Raw genomic sequence first — 15181 nt, forward strand, 5'->3', positions numbered from 1 at the left:
TGAAAAAGGATCCTGCCGCCCGGAGCGCTGTGTGCAACTTTTTCAAGGGAAGAAGTAGCCACAGTGTATGGGGGCCTTTAGCTACAGTATGCCACGCCCGATTTTGTAACAAACCTCTAAAGTATCTTGCAAGAAAAGGCAAGTAACTGCACCTGGTAGCAAAAAACTAAATCTAAATTGCAGAGTAAAATAAAGATGACAACTTTTTAAGCTATGCTATATCCGGCATTGTGTGTTGTTTTATCTAGCTTGGTATTACTTCACACTTTCATTTTTACATTAATTTTGTGTTTTTGATGTGTGTAGGATAAACCCAGCTGCAGCCATAACACCAAATCTATAACTGTTCTAAGGTGTTAATGAAATGCTGACCTGTGTACATGTGAATCTTGCTATAGTAGATAACACATTGCTGGTCTATTATCGGTTGCATTCAGCAGCTGCCAAGAAGTTATGTTGTCCTGTGCTGAAGAGGGAGTGTGGGGTGTGCGGTGCACATTATTCACCTTACTAAATGTACTACCAAACAAAACAAAAGACACCATGCCAAGAAAATACCCATTCTGTTTTTTCTTGTTTTACTTTGTTTGTTACATTATAGAAGAATATCCGGTACTCTTTACCTAGCACGGCACCCATCGCGGGCATTGAATGCACTAAAAAATCGGGTGCGACGCGATGCCCGCGAGTTCCCATAGGGAACAATGTTAAATTTCTCAATTGACCCGATTTTTCTGTTCAATGCCTCAATTGACCCGATTTTTCCATAGGAAACAATGTTAAATGGCCCACAGAGGCCAAATAGGCACCCTAAAGTGTGAAATGGCCCCCAAATTGTTAACGCCACCCCACGATCAACGTGAACCCGAAGCGTGGCGAGCGGCGGCGGTACGCGTCCTACGACCTTTTCATGCCCCCACTATCCACGTCGGCGTGGAGTTGAGAATAGAATAGTGTGGCGAACGCAGCGAGCGGACGCAGATACCTGTGAAGCCCGCGAAGGGACGCGTTTACCTGTGAAGGTATCCGCGTCCCCTCGCCACACTATTCTATTCTCAACTCCACGCCGACGTGGATAGTGGGGGTATGAAAAGGTCGTAGGACGCGTACCGCCGCCCCTCGCAGGCTCGCTGCGCTCGCCACGCTTCGGGTTGACGTTGATCGTGGGGTGGCGTTAACAATTGTGGGGCCCATTTCACACTTCAGGGTGACTATTTGGCCTTTGTGGGCCATTTAACATTGTTTCCTATGGAAAAATCTGGTCAATTGAGGCATTGAACAGTAAAATCGGGTCAATTGAGAAATTTAACATTGATCCCTATGGGAAATCGCGGGCGTCGGTCGCGTCGCACCCGATTTTTAGTGCATTCAATGGCCACGATGCCCGCGATTTTTTTACCTGCGATGCCCACGATCAAAATCGTGGGCGACGTGCTAGGTAAAGAGTACCGAATATCCAGTAGGGCATCTAAGGCTATTTCCCAGTAAGTATCACTTGGTCATAGACAGACTCATCATAGACAGTCATATGGTCGACCACTAATGGTTGACAGGGTTTAAAGGTCGATATTGAAAAGGTCGACAGGGTCTAAAGGTCGACAGGCAATAGGTTGACAGGGTTTAAAGGTCCACATGCATTTTTTTTACAAAATTTTCAGCCAACATGTGCCGACCGGTGTATTTCATGCTGTACCATCCACTAGGGCATGGAGGGAGAATAAAATAGTGTGCCGAGCGTAGCGAGACACAGAGCCCGAAGCAGGGCTCAAGGGGAAGCGGTACACTTAGTGTCCATGTTGACATAGACACCCTAAAAACATTAAAAACTCATGGCGACCTTTTTCCAATGGCGACCTTTTTCCAATGGCGACCTTAAGACCCTGGCGACCTTAAGACCCTGGCGACCTTAAGACCCTGGCGACCTTAAGACCCTGGCGACCTTAAGACCCTGGCGACCTTAAGACCCTGGCGACCTTAAGACCCTGCCGACCTTAAGACCCTGCCGACCTTAAGACCCTGCCGACCTTAAGACCCTGCCGACCTTGTGACTGTTGACCATTAGTGGTTGACCATAAAACTGTCTATGATGAGTCTGTCTATTTATACCATAACCGTATCACTTACACCCCTTTCAGATCGCAAAGCCAGATCAGACCCCGGATTTCAGTTTGGGGTCCAATCAGAGCCTAGCCTTTCACATTAGACCCTGGTTTAACCCTTCTTATGCCCGAGTCGAATTGCCAGGTTGGTTGACAGAGTTACAAGCTTTGTTGCTTTCACACCACACCTTGATGTGGGTTGACGCATCGGCAATAATCTGGTTCCGAGGTGCGGTGTAAAAGGGTTATAAATTCATTGGGGCGAGAGGTAAAAAAAACTTTATGTACCTTGTGCCCAATTTTGATTACTGCGGTTATGCATGCTGCCAGATACCGGCGGTATCCAACTTATAATAAATGCTTATATATTATATGTAAATTTATACTTGACCAGTGGTCTCACCTCCATCTTCAAACTGGGGAGGTGGCTGCTGGGCCCACACTCACTCACAGATGCTCACAAAATACTCACCACTGTTGCAGGAGTCTGTAAGCCAATGCTGGAAGAGAAAACCTTGCTTACTGACTAATCCCCCACACAAAATTACTGGGTTCATGCCGTTCAACCCGGTAATTGGTGCGATGTAAAAGGGGTTACTGGTTACAGCTAACTGGTAGCAATACGTACGGGGTAAAAAGAAGCGTTCTTACCGGTTCATTGCTGTGCAGTGTGATCGGGTTAAACGGGACGAGCGACCCATTTCCGGTTCACACTAGCTGCCGGGTGGCTTATGCGATCTGAACCAACTGCACATGCAGGGTCTCACCGGGACTGAACAGTTTCAAAGTCCCGGCGCGACTCTGCATTTGCGGTCTGAAAGCGGTATAATAAAGCTACTGGAAACTTCCTATGGCTTAATTAGTCCTTAGGGTGGGGAATAATTAGCCAAGGTGCTGCCAGGATGCCTGAGTGAGTCCTGGTGATTTTTCCTAAAAAAAATAATTATTTTTGTTAATTTCAGACCTGCTCAGACTGGAGGAGTGAGAAGAAAAATACAGTGATTTCTATAGAAGTTGCTGCATCTCATCTTTCAATCCAATAAATGAATAGGTAAAAACTGCAGTGTTTTTATTTCCCACCGTCCTTTGAATTCCCACTAAATGTCTTATCAAGTCAATGATACAGGAGATATTATAGTTGCCCTCTGCATAAATGTCCGGTTGCTGCCCTATACAATGTAGGGCAATGTTGGCATTATGTACCCAGCTCCAAAAACTTAGAGAGAGCTTTCTGGTCTGGTTCCAGTCCCCCAGCTCTCAGTTTCCATGCAGGGGACTTAGGGTTGTGCATACAAAGTAACAATGCCATGGACCTTTTGTTGCAGCCAAACTAAAGGTTTTGCGGCTCACCAGGATGGATGTGCCATGAGGGCACTGTTAAATTGCCACCAAAACTCATTGCCTAATTACTGCAATTCCAGATTTCAGGGCATCTATGGGAATTTTAATAAATAGGCCCCGAACTGACATTAGCTTAATCACTTAGAAAACATTGTGCTACTTTGTGTGATTAAACGCTTGAGATTAACCTCTCTGATCTGATTACACTGGTCAAATTAGCATTTCTTACACAGTGTTCGCATGAAAGAGTCTGTAATTGCTCTCTCATTGTAGTCAATGGACGCGATCAGTCGCTTGACGTTCAGGTCATGCAGTCAAACAACTTGGCCGCTCTGTGCAGCAATATAATAATAAGCTCCCTTTTAGATCACATCATGAGAAATGAGACACCGGAGAAACAGGCAATTTGTGTTGAAAAATTCATTGCTGTCAAAAGCTCGCAGAAAGCATTGAATACACACCTTAGAGTTCCAACCTCTTTCATTATGATGAATAAAAAGGTTTGCTCTGCAATTTTTACACCTATTTTTGACAAACATCAATTGGCACTCAAAGGGTTAAAGAGCTCTTCTGTATATTTACGTTTTGAAGGTAAAGCATTTTAACTTCTCATTATTACATTTATAGTTTTTAGAATCCATATTTATCTCCTTAGTATGTTCATTCATACCTTTGGCGAAGCAGATGGGCACAGCACTGTCTGAGCATAGTGCACCTGTCCAGTCAAGCTCATTTAATGCTGAGCATTTGGGACATCTGTACATATATAGTACATGGGATTTCAAAAAGGAGACCTGAAAACTGTCCTTGATACTGCTCACTGACTGTATTTCTTTATTTTAATGAATTGGTGAAGTTTTACACTAGATATGGTCTATGGCACAAAGGGAAGTAGGACGTAAATCCTCACTTGGATGACCTTTCTGTTCATGTCAATGTTAGATGTAGCTATCGATGCAACAGTGATATTACCAGGACACTGCAGAGATAAGGCGTACAGATCAAAACAACCTTTTGGAACGGTTATTGAAAATCTGTCTATGGGGATACAACCCACAGAATAGAAAGGAGGCAGCTTCTACGACATTGAAGAAAGAAGATCTGCAGAAAGCTGTTCCGTTACACTTAAAGATATGTCTCTTTTTGTTCCAGAGATTGTTGCAATTTAGACACCAACAATTTTAATTGGGACCTTTCCCAACTCTCCCTACCGCATACCAATGTCAGGAGTCCGCTCACCAAAGACAAGTCTCTGAACTATGCTGGCAAGATGTGATACAGCAGAGATGCGTATCGGCATTGCATGTGGCCGAACACTGTGCCATTTTGACTCTGGGATATATTCAATTGCTGTTGTTATTCAATAAAGGCATTTTTTTCAGACAGCTCGTGTTAGCCGCTGGATGGCCATATGTTAAATTCCCCCCCCCCCCCCCCCCCCCTAGATGCCCCAATCCTTCTAGACCAGGGCTGGGCAACACCGACCCTCCAGATGTTAGTGAACTACACATCCCAGGATGCTTTGCATTAGTTTCAGCATGGCCACATAGCAAAACTAATGCAAAGCATCCTGGGATGTGTAGTTCACTAACATCTTTAGGGCCGGTGTTGCCCAGCCCTGTTCTAGTCTGTTCTTTTAAAATTCTCCACAAACTGCATCTAGACCAGTGGTTCCCAAACTGCGCCTAGGCTCCCTGGGGTGCCTCAGGACACTTGCAGGGGTGCCTCAGGTTAGTGATCCAAGACCAAGTCACATTATTTATGGTCAATTATTTATGGACAAAACCAGTTCTGGTGACTACCATCATAAAATTTGTGTACAAACATAACCCTTTACCATGTAACTGAACCTAAGGATCACATATAAACACAATTCATTTAAAATTAATTTTAATTTTATATATTTTTCTACTTTTTTTGGCCTAGGTGTGTGAAAAAAAGCTCTTGTATTCTAGGGTGCCGTGATTCAAAAAAGATTGGGAACCCCTGATCTAGACAATATAATATCTGTGTGTTCTATAATTGTAGTAATGTCAATTTCAGGGGATGCGTAAGCATCACCATAGTCTATCCGCTTTGCATTGCACTACAGAACCCATGTACAGTATAGTAGTATTCATTCTAGCACCCGCCATCTTTGGAAACCCATGCAGTTCCTCTTCCCTGCCTGGGGTGTCGCTGTCTGCTGTGGTGTTTCTAGCAAAGGTCTGGTATGCATATCAGTGCTGATATACAGACCACACTGTGCTAGAAGCACTACAGCAGACAGCGACACCCCAGGCAGGGAAGAGTAACTGCATGGGTTTCCAAAGAGGACGAGTTCTAGAATGAACACTATATAGAGTCCTTTATAAATGGAAGATAAATAAAAAGTATACCTTTTTTCTATTGTGTGGATTTCTAAAAAGTTATAAGGTTTATCTAGAACTGGTGATTCTGCAAAAAATACTGTTTGACTAGAAATAAACAAATGCAGAATGTCATTCTCTCAACATGGATTTATTAAGGGCAATTCTGTATTACCAATAGTGCATTCCTGATATTATCATGCATGTGCTAGCAGTATTTACTACATATATTTTTATCAAGGGGCTGAAAACAATGCCTGGGTCCCTACCACTTTATTTCCCTGGTGGGCCCATCATGCCCCAGTCTGACACTGCTACCGGGTACTTTGCCGCTGGCTGCATTACCACCTTATTCTCAAATCATTTACATTTTGCCATTTTAAACTTTTACTGGCATCCAATGGCCAATCAGTCTGTGATGCTTCTTGTGCTCTGATCACCCCTCTACATTGTCACACAGGCCCTAGAAACTCTGATTGATGACACACTTGAAATCTTGCATTAAGTAGAACTGGTAGACTATTCTATTTTATTTATTTTGAGGGGTAAGTTAACATGCAGATAGTAATGCAGTCATTTTAAGTCATGTGATGATTGACTTTAAAGTGGTTACGGTATAGATGGTCGACAGTAAATATATGGACACCGAAAATGGGTAAACATACCTTAGGTAGATACTGCTAAAAGGTCAACACAAACGTAAGTTCGACAGTCTAAAAGTCGCCATGAGTTTTTTTATGATTTTTTGGTATCTATGTAACCGTACATCGACATGGACATCGTATATATGTACCGCGTCCACCCGCATAGCACCCTGCGATCACCATGATGTGCTCGGCACACTGTTATAGTCCCACTCTATGTCCACTTGGATACTAAAGTATGAAAAAAAGAATTTTTTTTTTATTTTATTTTTTTTAATCATGAAAAACTTATCTGGATCGACCTTTTGACTGTTGACCTTGCCTACGTCGACCATAAGCTTGTGTGGCCCTTTTGGCAATGTCGACCCCTTTTAGGTTTCGACCTAGTGACCGTCGACCTAGATATTTTCTATCCACTGACTGCATACCCTTTAAAGTCCAGATTTTACTAGCATTTGTGTATTTGTGCTTCTCCGTGTTTTATATAAATCATACAGTTCCAATGTCTATGATGGAAGTAAATAACTTGGTTAAAGATCACATCTCATTCTAACACCCTGCACCTTTCAAACCCTGTGCAGTTTCTCTTTCCTGCCTGGGGTGTCGCTGTCTGCTTTTGGTACAGTCTGATCTGTATAGACACCACTGCAGACAGTGACACCCCAGGCAGGAAAAAGGAACTGCACAGGTTTTGTAAGATCAAGGGTGCTAGAATGAACACTAAAGGCCTGGTTCAGACCTGATTGCTGGGCTGCTATCTTCGGAGCCCAGTGATCATTTAGCCACCGCTCGCCAGAATGAAATCCCGCCCATGTGCGAGGCTTCGAATGGCATCGAGGGCTTGAGACAATCTGTTTGCAATCACTCACTGTTGAATGATTGCTTCTGTGTGTGCGCAGTGACTGAGTAGTCTGTGACTTGCTCGGCATCTGTGAAGAAACTGGAAGTTCGATCTGGAATGGACATCAGATGGCCTCCTTGAAAACTCCTGGATTTTTCAATAAAACTCCCAGGAAACGGGCGGATGGCACCTCCAAATGACCAGCGATGAAAAGCCACTGACCTTCTTCGCAGGGAGACCTCGCCCATGCACACCATGATCTGTGCGTACTTGTTTGATAATCCAGCGATGGGGTTTAAATCAGGCTCTAGTATTCTCTTAGTATTCTTGTATAGCTGGCTACGCACACGGCCAAACTGGCCAATATCCACTGTTTTCTGATATGACTCCTGATGTTGAAACAACTCTTCATTGTGTTGTTATTATAATAATACTCATTTTTTGAAGTTACTCACGTTTAACTGGTATTGCTGCAGGGAATCCGCTTTATACAGATGATTTGATTAAAGAATATCACTTTTTGATGTATCAAGCTTTAAAAAGTAATAGTTGAAAGTGATCTGTCATTTTTCAAACCCACTTGTTGGCTGGACACACAGAATAACACATACACCAGGAGCTGGGAATGGTTTACATGCAACTTTAAAAATCCTATAAAGCGGTTGGTTCACCTTGAACTTTATAGGATAGGGATCCATTTAATAATTGGTCCTATTCATCCATGAGGCCCGTTTCATCTTTCTTGCTATAATTATCATTCAAACTATTGAAGGTAATTACTTACCATTTCTTTACCATAAGAAATGAGACCACCCGCAATAGAGATTTGGGCCAGTATTCAATGAGAAAAATTTGCCTTGTTTTATGGCGAGTTTGTGCTGTTTTCGCGTTGGAAGGAGCATTTGTCTTTTTAAGTGATTTTTGCCGTGTCTCTCCATGTAGCAATTCTCCATCTTTTCATGGAGAACTGGAATGTGAACTTTTAAACTAAAAGGTTTTTTTTTTTTAATTTTGGTGTGAAGGGGCATGTTATTTTTATTCATGTGCTTATACACAGAGCAGCCAGCAGGGGGCCGGAGCTCTCGAGCCGCTCATTAGATATTCATATATTCACTGCATCCGATCATTACATATGCACGATCGGGTGCAGTGAATACTGGGTCCCCCGCTGGCTATAGGGGGGGCAGCTTGTGCTGCCTGGGTCCCGGGGAGCCCACCTCCCCTCCACATATGTTCTGGGGCAGCCAGGGAGACTTTAATCTCCCTGGCTGCCACCGTCCCCCGGCTCCCTGCCAGCTCCCTGCTGTGGACGCTCGTCCGCGAGTGGCGGCGAGTCTTAACCACATTGAATAGTGGGAGCAGGAGTGGCAGCGAGCCCTCCGGAACAGGGCGAGTGCATGGCGAGAGAAAAAAATCTCTCGCCATGCACGGAGAATTTTTCACGTTGAATACTGCCCTTAGTATTTCCTTCTCTTTGTGGTAAAACAGCCACCGACTTAGAATTGCCAATTTGCTTCAATAGTTTAGGCCTATAGGGCCCAACTTCTATGCAGATAAAAAAAAAACCCAGATGAAGTCTCTTTCGGAGACGAAACGCGTATGGAATCTGTTACATCTTTGAAAATAATCAAAAAAATAATTTCAGCAAACCATTTTGCCCGCACTACTAAAAGGAACTTTCAGATTGTATCATTTAAGGGCCCTTATCTCCCTGGCCAGCCGGGACACCGGCATTTTATATCCTACCATTAGGAACTTGAAATTAATTGCCTATACTTACCTTTGAATGTCTACAGGCTGCCTTTCAATCCTCCATTTGACGGACATACTAAAAGGATTTCACTAGCCAATTGTCGTGTGTGATAGCAAACAAATGAGCCCGTTATTAATTTGTGTGTATTTCTATATATTATGTTTGTGCCTTTTTAGATTGAACTTTATTCAATTGTTTTACAAAGATCATTCTATTAATAAATTACAAAATCAAGTTTTATTAATTTATCTTCCCAGATGCAGTGTTCTCATTTGTTGTTACTGTATTACTCAAACCCAGCCTGTAACATGGCAGTTAAGAGCTGATTGGCTGGCTGTTTATCCCTCTTTTTTTTTTTTTTGAAGCTTGATACATTTAGCCCTTTGTCTCTTGCTTATATACATATCACAGGCAATATGTAATGGTCAAGCAAAACAGAATACTGTACCATCCTTCCGAGTGGCCATTCACTGTTTGCTTTTGTTTTTGTCATCAAACCATTGCATGTCAGAACAATTACAGTACTGTAATATACAGGAACATTGTTGTGCGCATATTACAATTGAGCAATAACTTTTCATTCCATTGTAATGGTTTGCCCACATTCAGTGGCGTAACTATAAATTTTGCTTCACCCTGCAAAAAAAATTCTGGCGCCCCCCTAATATTTTAGAAATATATATATATATATATATATATATATATATATATATATATATATATATATATATATATATATATAAACAAACAAAAATAAATTAAAAGTATTTATAAATAAAAGTCCAATGTTAAGACAAATGTGTGTGGGGGAGAGTGATTGGCAGGAAGCAGCAGTCATGCAATGCACACTGAACTTAGCCAGGATCCACTGTAGCCTTACTGGGTACAACTGGTGTGCCATGGCAACCTCCAATCTAATGCCAGCAGTGCCCTCCAACACCACAACAGTGTACTGACCACAAAATCCAACAAGTGGCATACACACATATAAAATCACACTTACTTTTTTAGGTACTGTGTAACGTGCCTTTGGTCTGTCTCTGCTTTTAAAGTTGTGGTGGTGGTAGGTCGAAAGATTGGGACTGGCAGCTTGACTGGCTGGAGTTGGACTGACTGACTCCTCAAAGAAGGGCCATGGGAGGAGGGCTGCTACAGCGGCTGCCCATGCACAGCAGCCTTCCTAAAGGACCAGCGCTGAGAGTACATATTTTTAAGGGGAAGCATGCAGCAGCTTCCTTCTCACGCTGCCGGCTCATCTTAGCTATAGTACAGCAGAGCGTGCAGCTGCGGCTCTGTCTGTCATGTTCCCCCCACCGCAACTGAGCCGCCGCCTGCACTGCTGTCGGCATCCAGCGCTAACGCTGTCGGCTGACCTCAGCTTTGCTAGAGCTGAGCTGTCAGCGGCTCCTAGGGCCGGCTCTGAGGAGGACAGTCGGAGCCGTGACCCATGGGAGGAGCTGCCCGCGGCGCAGCAGCCCACCTACGGCCATCTTGTTTTCTGGCAAAATGCCAGTTCGCCGCAGCCCACCAGCTGACAGGCGCCCACCACAGCGCTGCTCCTCCAAGCCACCGCGGGGGCTGCCTCGCGGTGGTTACACCACTGCCCACATTGTCATTATTATCAGGATAAAGATCCCACAGATATGGGACCTTTTTGAAGATTCATTTTTAACCCCCCCCCCCCCCACCCCCCCCCAAAAAAAAATGGATGAATGATAGGATTGTTCTAGCGGAATTCCTAAACCAGTCTATTGTTTTATCCATGTATTTTCTAGGATGTGAAGGGGTTTCCCACATAAAGATGAATGTTGCTAAATCCAGAGTAGAAACCCCCATTACTTCACCTGATAATTTACCCTTTATTGCCAAACATTTGGAAAAATTGGCACACATCTATTCAATACAGCCATTTCCAACCGCATTGATTCTTCTTTTAAAACCATTGAAACTGCATGGTCAAAAACGGCCGCGGGCTTGTCGAATCTGCATCCATTTTCGTCAATCCGCGTGTTTTCTGACGGAACATTTCAGACAGTAGGAATACAGACAATCAGATTGGCTATGCTTCCGACTGTCGGAAATGTTGGAATCAAACATTCAATGCCCCCTTAGCCTGTTCTATACTGTTTTTGTTGTTACCCTGTGGTTGGTAGTATTTTCATGTGAAAATAGTCGTACTGTGCATCGTTAAACTCAATTCAAAACCATTATAACTACAGTATAAAAAGCAAGAATGCAGTGTTGTCCGAATGCCTTGCATTGTGACCTGCAAATCTTTTGTGTCCTAAGATCACCTGTTACCTGCTCTGTGCATTCCTTAAAAATCTACCTGTTATGGTTACTGTATGTGGGATTTCATACATGTGCTGTCATAGTAATACCCTTGAGCATTGTATAAATCTGACTTAAAATTGTTTACTGGGGCCTTTAGCAAAAGATGAGCTGCCCTTCCCCCGTTATTTTTAAGAGCTGCATTGTTGCTATGGTGATCGCTCTTTCCAACTCATCTGCTATAACCGGGTTTTCCACTTCAACAGAAATGCTACAAGCATAGTGTGATCTTTATTCAAATTTCATATGTGTAGTAATGGCATATATATATAAAAATATAATTCTAGTCAGTCTATGTATATAATTGCAAGGTGCTTTCCCATACCATAATTCTGAGTAATAAATCTAGGAGCTCAAGTAGATATCAACGCTTCAGTTTCATTTGAAATTGTCTTTAGTATCCTGAAATTCATATCTACTATTGATTAATTTCTCAGCATTATGCTACGAGTGCCGCACCATGCAATTCTACACTGACTCTCCTAGTGAAGGCAGAGGCTGCAGCTATATTTATTTCTTGGGAATGCCGAATATTAGCATTGGGGACTTCAACTAATCCATATTCACTAATGGTTGCAAGGTTTTATTTAAAAAAAAAAAAAATATATATATATATATATATATATATATATATATATATATATATATATATATATTTATTTATTTATTTTAAAATGTATTTATTTTAAACCTTGCAACCATTAATGAATATGGATTATTAAAAGTCCCCAATGCTAATATTGAATTAGTTTCCATGCATGTTTCATCTACAAAAATAGCATCAGGAAATATTCTCTCTGATGGTGTCTAAAGAGTTAAAGAGATTGTGTTTCCGGTATATCATGCAGATCAACTTTTGTGATGTCAGCTATATACACTGAGGGATGTATATGAACCAAAAAGTGTCACAACGGTGTATAAATTAGCTAAAAAAAAAGACTTAAATAGAAGTGTAAAATAGCTATACCTAAATACAATTTACACAAAGCTCTATCTTCAATAAACCGCTACCCATAATACCTGTTTTAAACAATATCATGAAATAATACCACAATAACAGAGGTTGATGGAGTGCCGCAGTTTATTGGACCTATACTGTATACTACAAATTGTGCCTGGAGGCACCCACATCTGTTTAATACAGTATTTCGGAGTGCCGGACTGAATCAGCTATATATAAAATGTGTTCATTCTAGCACCCGCTATATTTGAAAACCCATGCAGTTCCTCTTCCCTGCCTGGGGTGCCGCTGTCTGCTGTGGTGTTTCTAGCACATGTCTGGTTTGCATATCAGTGCTGATATACAGACCACACTCTGCTGCAAGCATTACAGCAGACAGCGACACCCCAGGCAGGAAAGAGGAACTACATGGGTTTTCAAAGATAGCGGGTGCTAGAGTGAACACTAGATAGATAGAGATATATATATATATATATATATATATATATATATATATCATATATATTGTGTGTGTGCACGAGCGAGGCATGAGTAGGACCAATACAATTGAAATATCTGGTTGATACTTCTCATCGTGCCAAAATGAATGCCTTTTGTGGTCGCCATTACTTCATCTATTTGCGATATATTTGCTACAGAGCGAGGTTTAATTACTATCTGGTATTGCCAGTCACCAACTTATGGTTCTGCCAGAATAATCACCAGAATTGTCATCTGCACGTACAGTGGCCCTTATTCAGATCTGATCGCAGTACAAATATGTTTTTAAAATGGGCAAAACCATATGCTCAACATGTGCTGGGAGTTAAATTTGGATGGGGGGTGTTCATACTTAAATCTAAATTGCAGTGTAAAAATAATGCAGCCAGTATTTACCCTGCACAGAAACAAAATAACTCACACAAATCTAACTCTCTCTATACATGTTACATCTGCCCCACCTGCAGTGAACATGGTTTTGTCCATTTTGAGAACAAATGTGTACTGCGATCAGATCTGAATAAGGGCCAGTGCAATGTTTCACATTTTCCACATTGTGTTATGTTACAGCCTTATTCCAAAATCCTACACACAATACCACATAATGATAACGTGATTTGGAGATTTTTACAAATGTATTAAAAATAAAAACTAAGAAATCACATGTATATAAATATTCACAGCCTTTCCTCAATACTTTGGTGGTGCACCTTTGGTAGAAATTACAGCCTCAAGTATTTTTGAATAAGATGCCACAAGCTATGCACACCTACTGTATCTTTGGGCAGATTTGCCCATTTTTCTTTGCAGCACCTCTCAAGCTCCATAACAGCCATTTTCAGATCTATCCAGAGATGTTCAATCTGATTCAAGTATGGACTCTGGCTGGGCCACGCAAGGCCATTCACAGAGTTGTCCTGAAGCCACTCCTTTGATGTATTGGTTGTGTGCTTAGGGTCGTTGTGCTGCTGAAAGTTGAACCGTTGCCCCAGTATGAGGTCAGGAGTGCTCTGGGGCAGGTTTTCATCCCGGTACATTGCTGCATTCATCTTTCCCTCTATCCTGACCAGCCTACCAGTTCCTGCCGCTGAAAAATATCCCACTGAACCATCAGGAGCACTGAACCGAGAGTGGAATATCTATGAATTCTATGTGATTTTATTTATCTATTGTCATGGAAAAACATTGACAAACCTTTGATTTGAGAGCCTCAGCTATGCCAGTAGGTACCACTTTACCCTTCAGAATGTCTGTGGCCACATTATCTTCATTGTACTACTGGCCCCAGCGTGTTCATTTCCGGGTAAGTTTCAGCGCCACGTATGAATATCATTTGCATACTTGTGCTCCTATTATACTCTAATCGGGATATCCAATTGCCCACAAATTACATTGCTGGGGACTATCCAATTAGCCTCATTAAGCTGGCACATTTTCCGGCTTATGATGGACTCTGTTTTAACTGTCTTAGTTAGGCATAGCAAACTCCCTAAAGGTATCACAGTTTTTAGCTATAGTAGTGAAAACATACAGCTTTCACTGAACCTGTGTGTTTTTTTTAATGGGCAATGCAATTGGATAGTATAAAAATCTGAAAATCGTAATAAGCTGAAGTTTTTTACTTTCCGATGTTTTATCAGGGTAATTGGACACCACCCTATATTTCTCACTGGGTGGGGGAGGCTAATTATACCCATTTACTGCAGGTGAGGTGGCATAAGGTACTGTACAACATTGATTATCCGGTACCTCTTCTTTTAATCTGGTGCCTCAGAGTGTTGGGAGGGCTGCGGGGTCAGACTGCACCAGGTTTAAATTCTTTGGGGTGGATTTAGTATGCAGGAGGTGTCCGGCTGCAACAGGGATTCAGACTGTGGGGTAGCAGGCGGTGTATGTACCACCGATACTTTGGAAAAATTGGTACTCCAGCACTGTGCTGGAGCCAAGGTTGCTGGATTGCCACTAAGTAGGATACATGACGGATGACTGGCAATGGGGATGGCGGCGTAGAAGCAAACTACAATATATGACACACAAGATGAAGATGATGCTGCCCATAAGATTACCCCCTAAGAGGTGGTGGAAGGAAGAGTAGTTGACAAGCACCTGCTTGCTGGCACTGTCCTAAAGCTTGGCACCTTGATGTATACAGGTACAGGGCTGGCTCTAGGAAACTGCCAGCCACAGGAAAAAGCGATAACTGGAATAGTGGGAAGGTTCCCATACACTCTTTGATCGGACCGCGCTGAATTTGGTCCAGACCACTCTGGCATTTCTTCGTTCAAAAGCAGGGATATGGGCGGGCAGCTGGCATCCGGCTATGTCATATGTCCGCCCCCCACACATGCGTCACGGCCGCATTACCATACCTACGCCCAGCGTT

General features: G+C 42.5%; 1 protein-coding gene across 2 annotated transcripts in view; it reads left to right on the forward strand.

Moving 5' to 3' along the window:
- Positions 1–15181, forward strand: part of JPH1 (junctophilin 1) — a 101996-nt gene that overhangs the window by 42931 nt on the left and 43884 nt on the right. Inside the window, exon 3 of one of the 2 annotated variants that reach the window (XM_083187311.1) lies at positions 3062–3147. The exons of the other annotated variant lie outside the window; for it this stretch is intronic. Within the exon in view, the coding sequence (XP_083043437.1) occupies positions 3062–3101 (40 nt within the window). The 3' untranslated portion in view covers positions 3102–3147. Of the gene's footprint in view, positions 1–3061; positions 3148–15181 lie in introns of those variants that run through there. 2 annotated transcript variants of the gene reach the window in all.

This window comes from Crinia signifera, chromosome 5, assembly GCF_055691185.1.
Source record: "Crinia signifera chromosome 5, ASM5569118v1, whole genome shotgun sequence".
Lineage (NCBI taxonomy): Eukaryota > Metazoa > Chordata > Amphibia > Anura > Myobatrachidae > Crinia > Crinia signifera.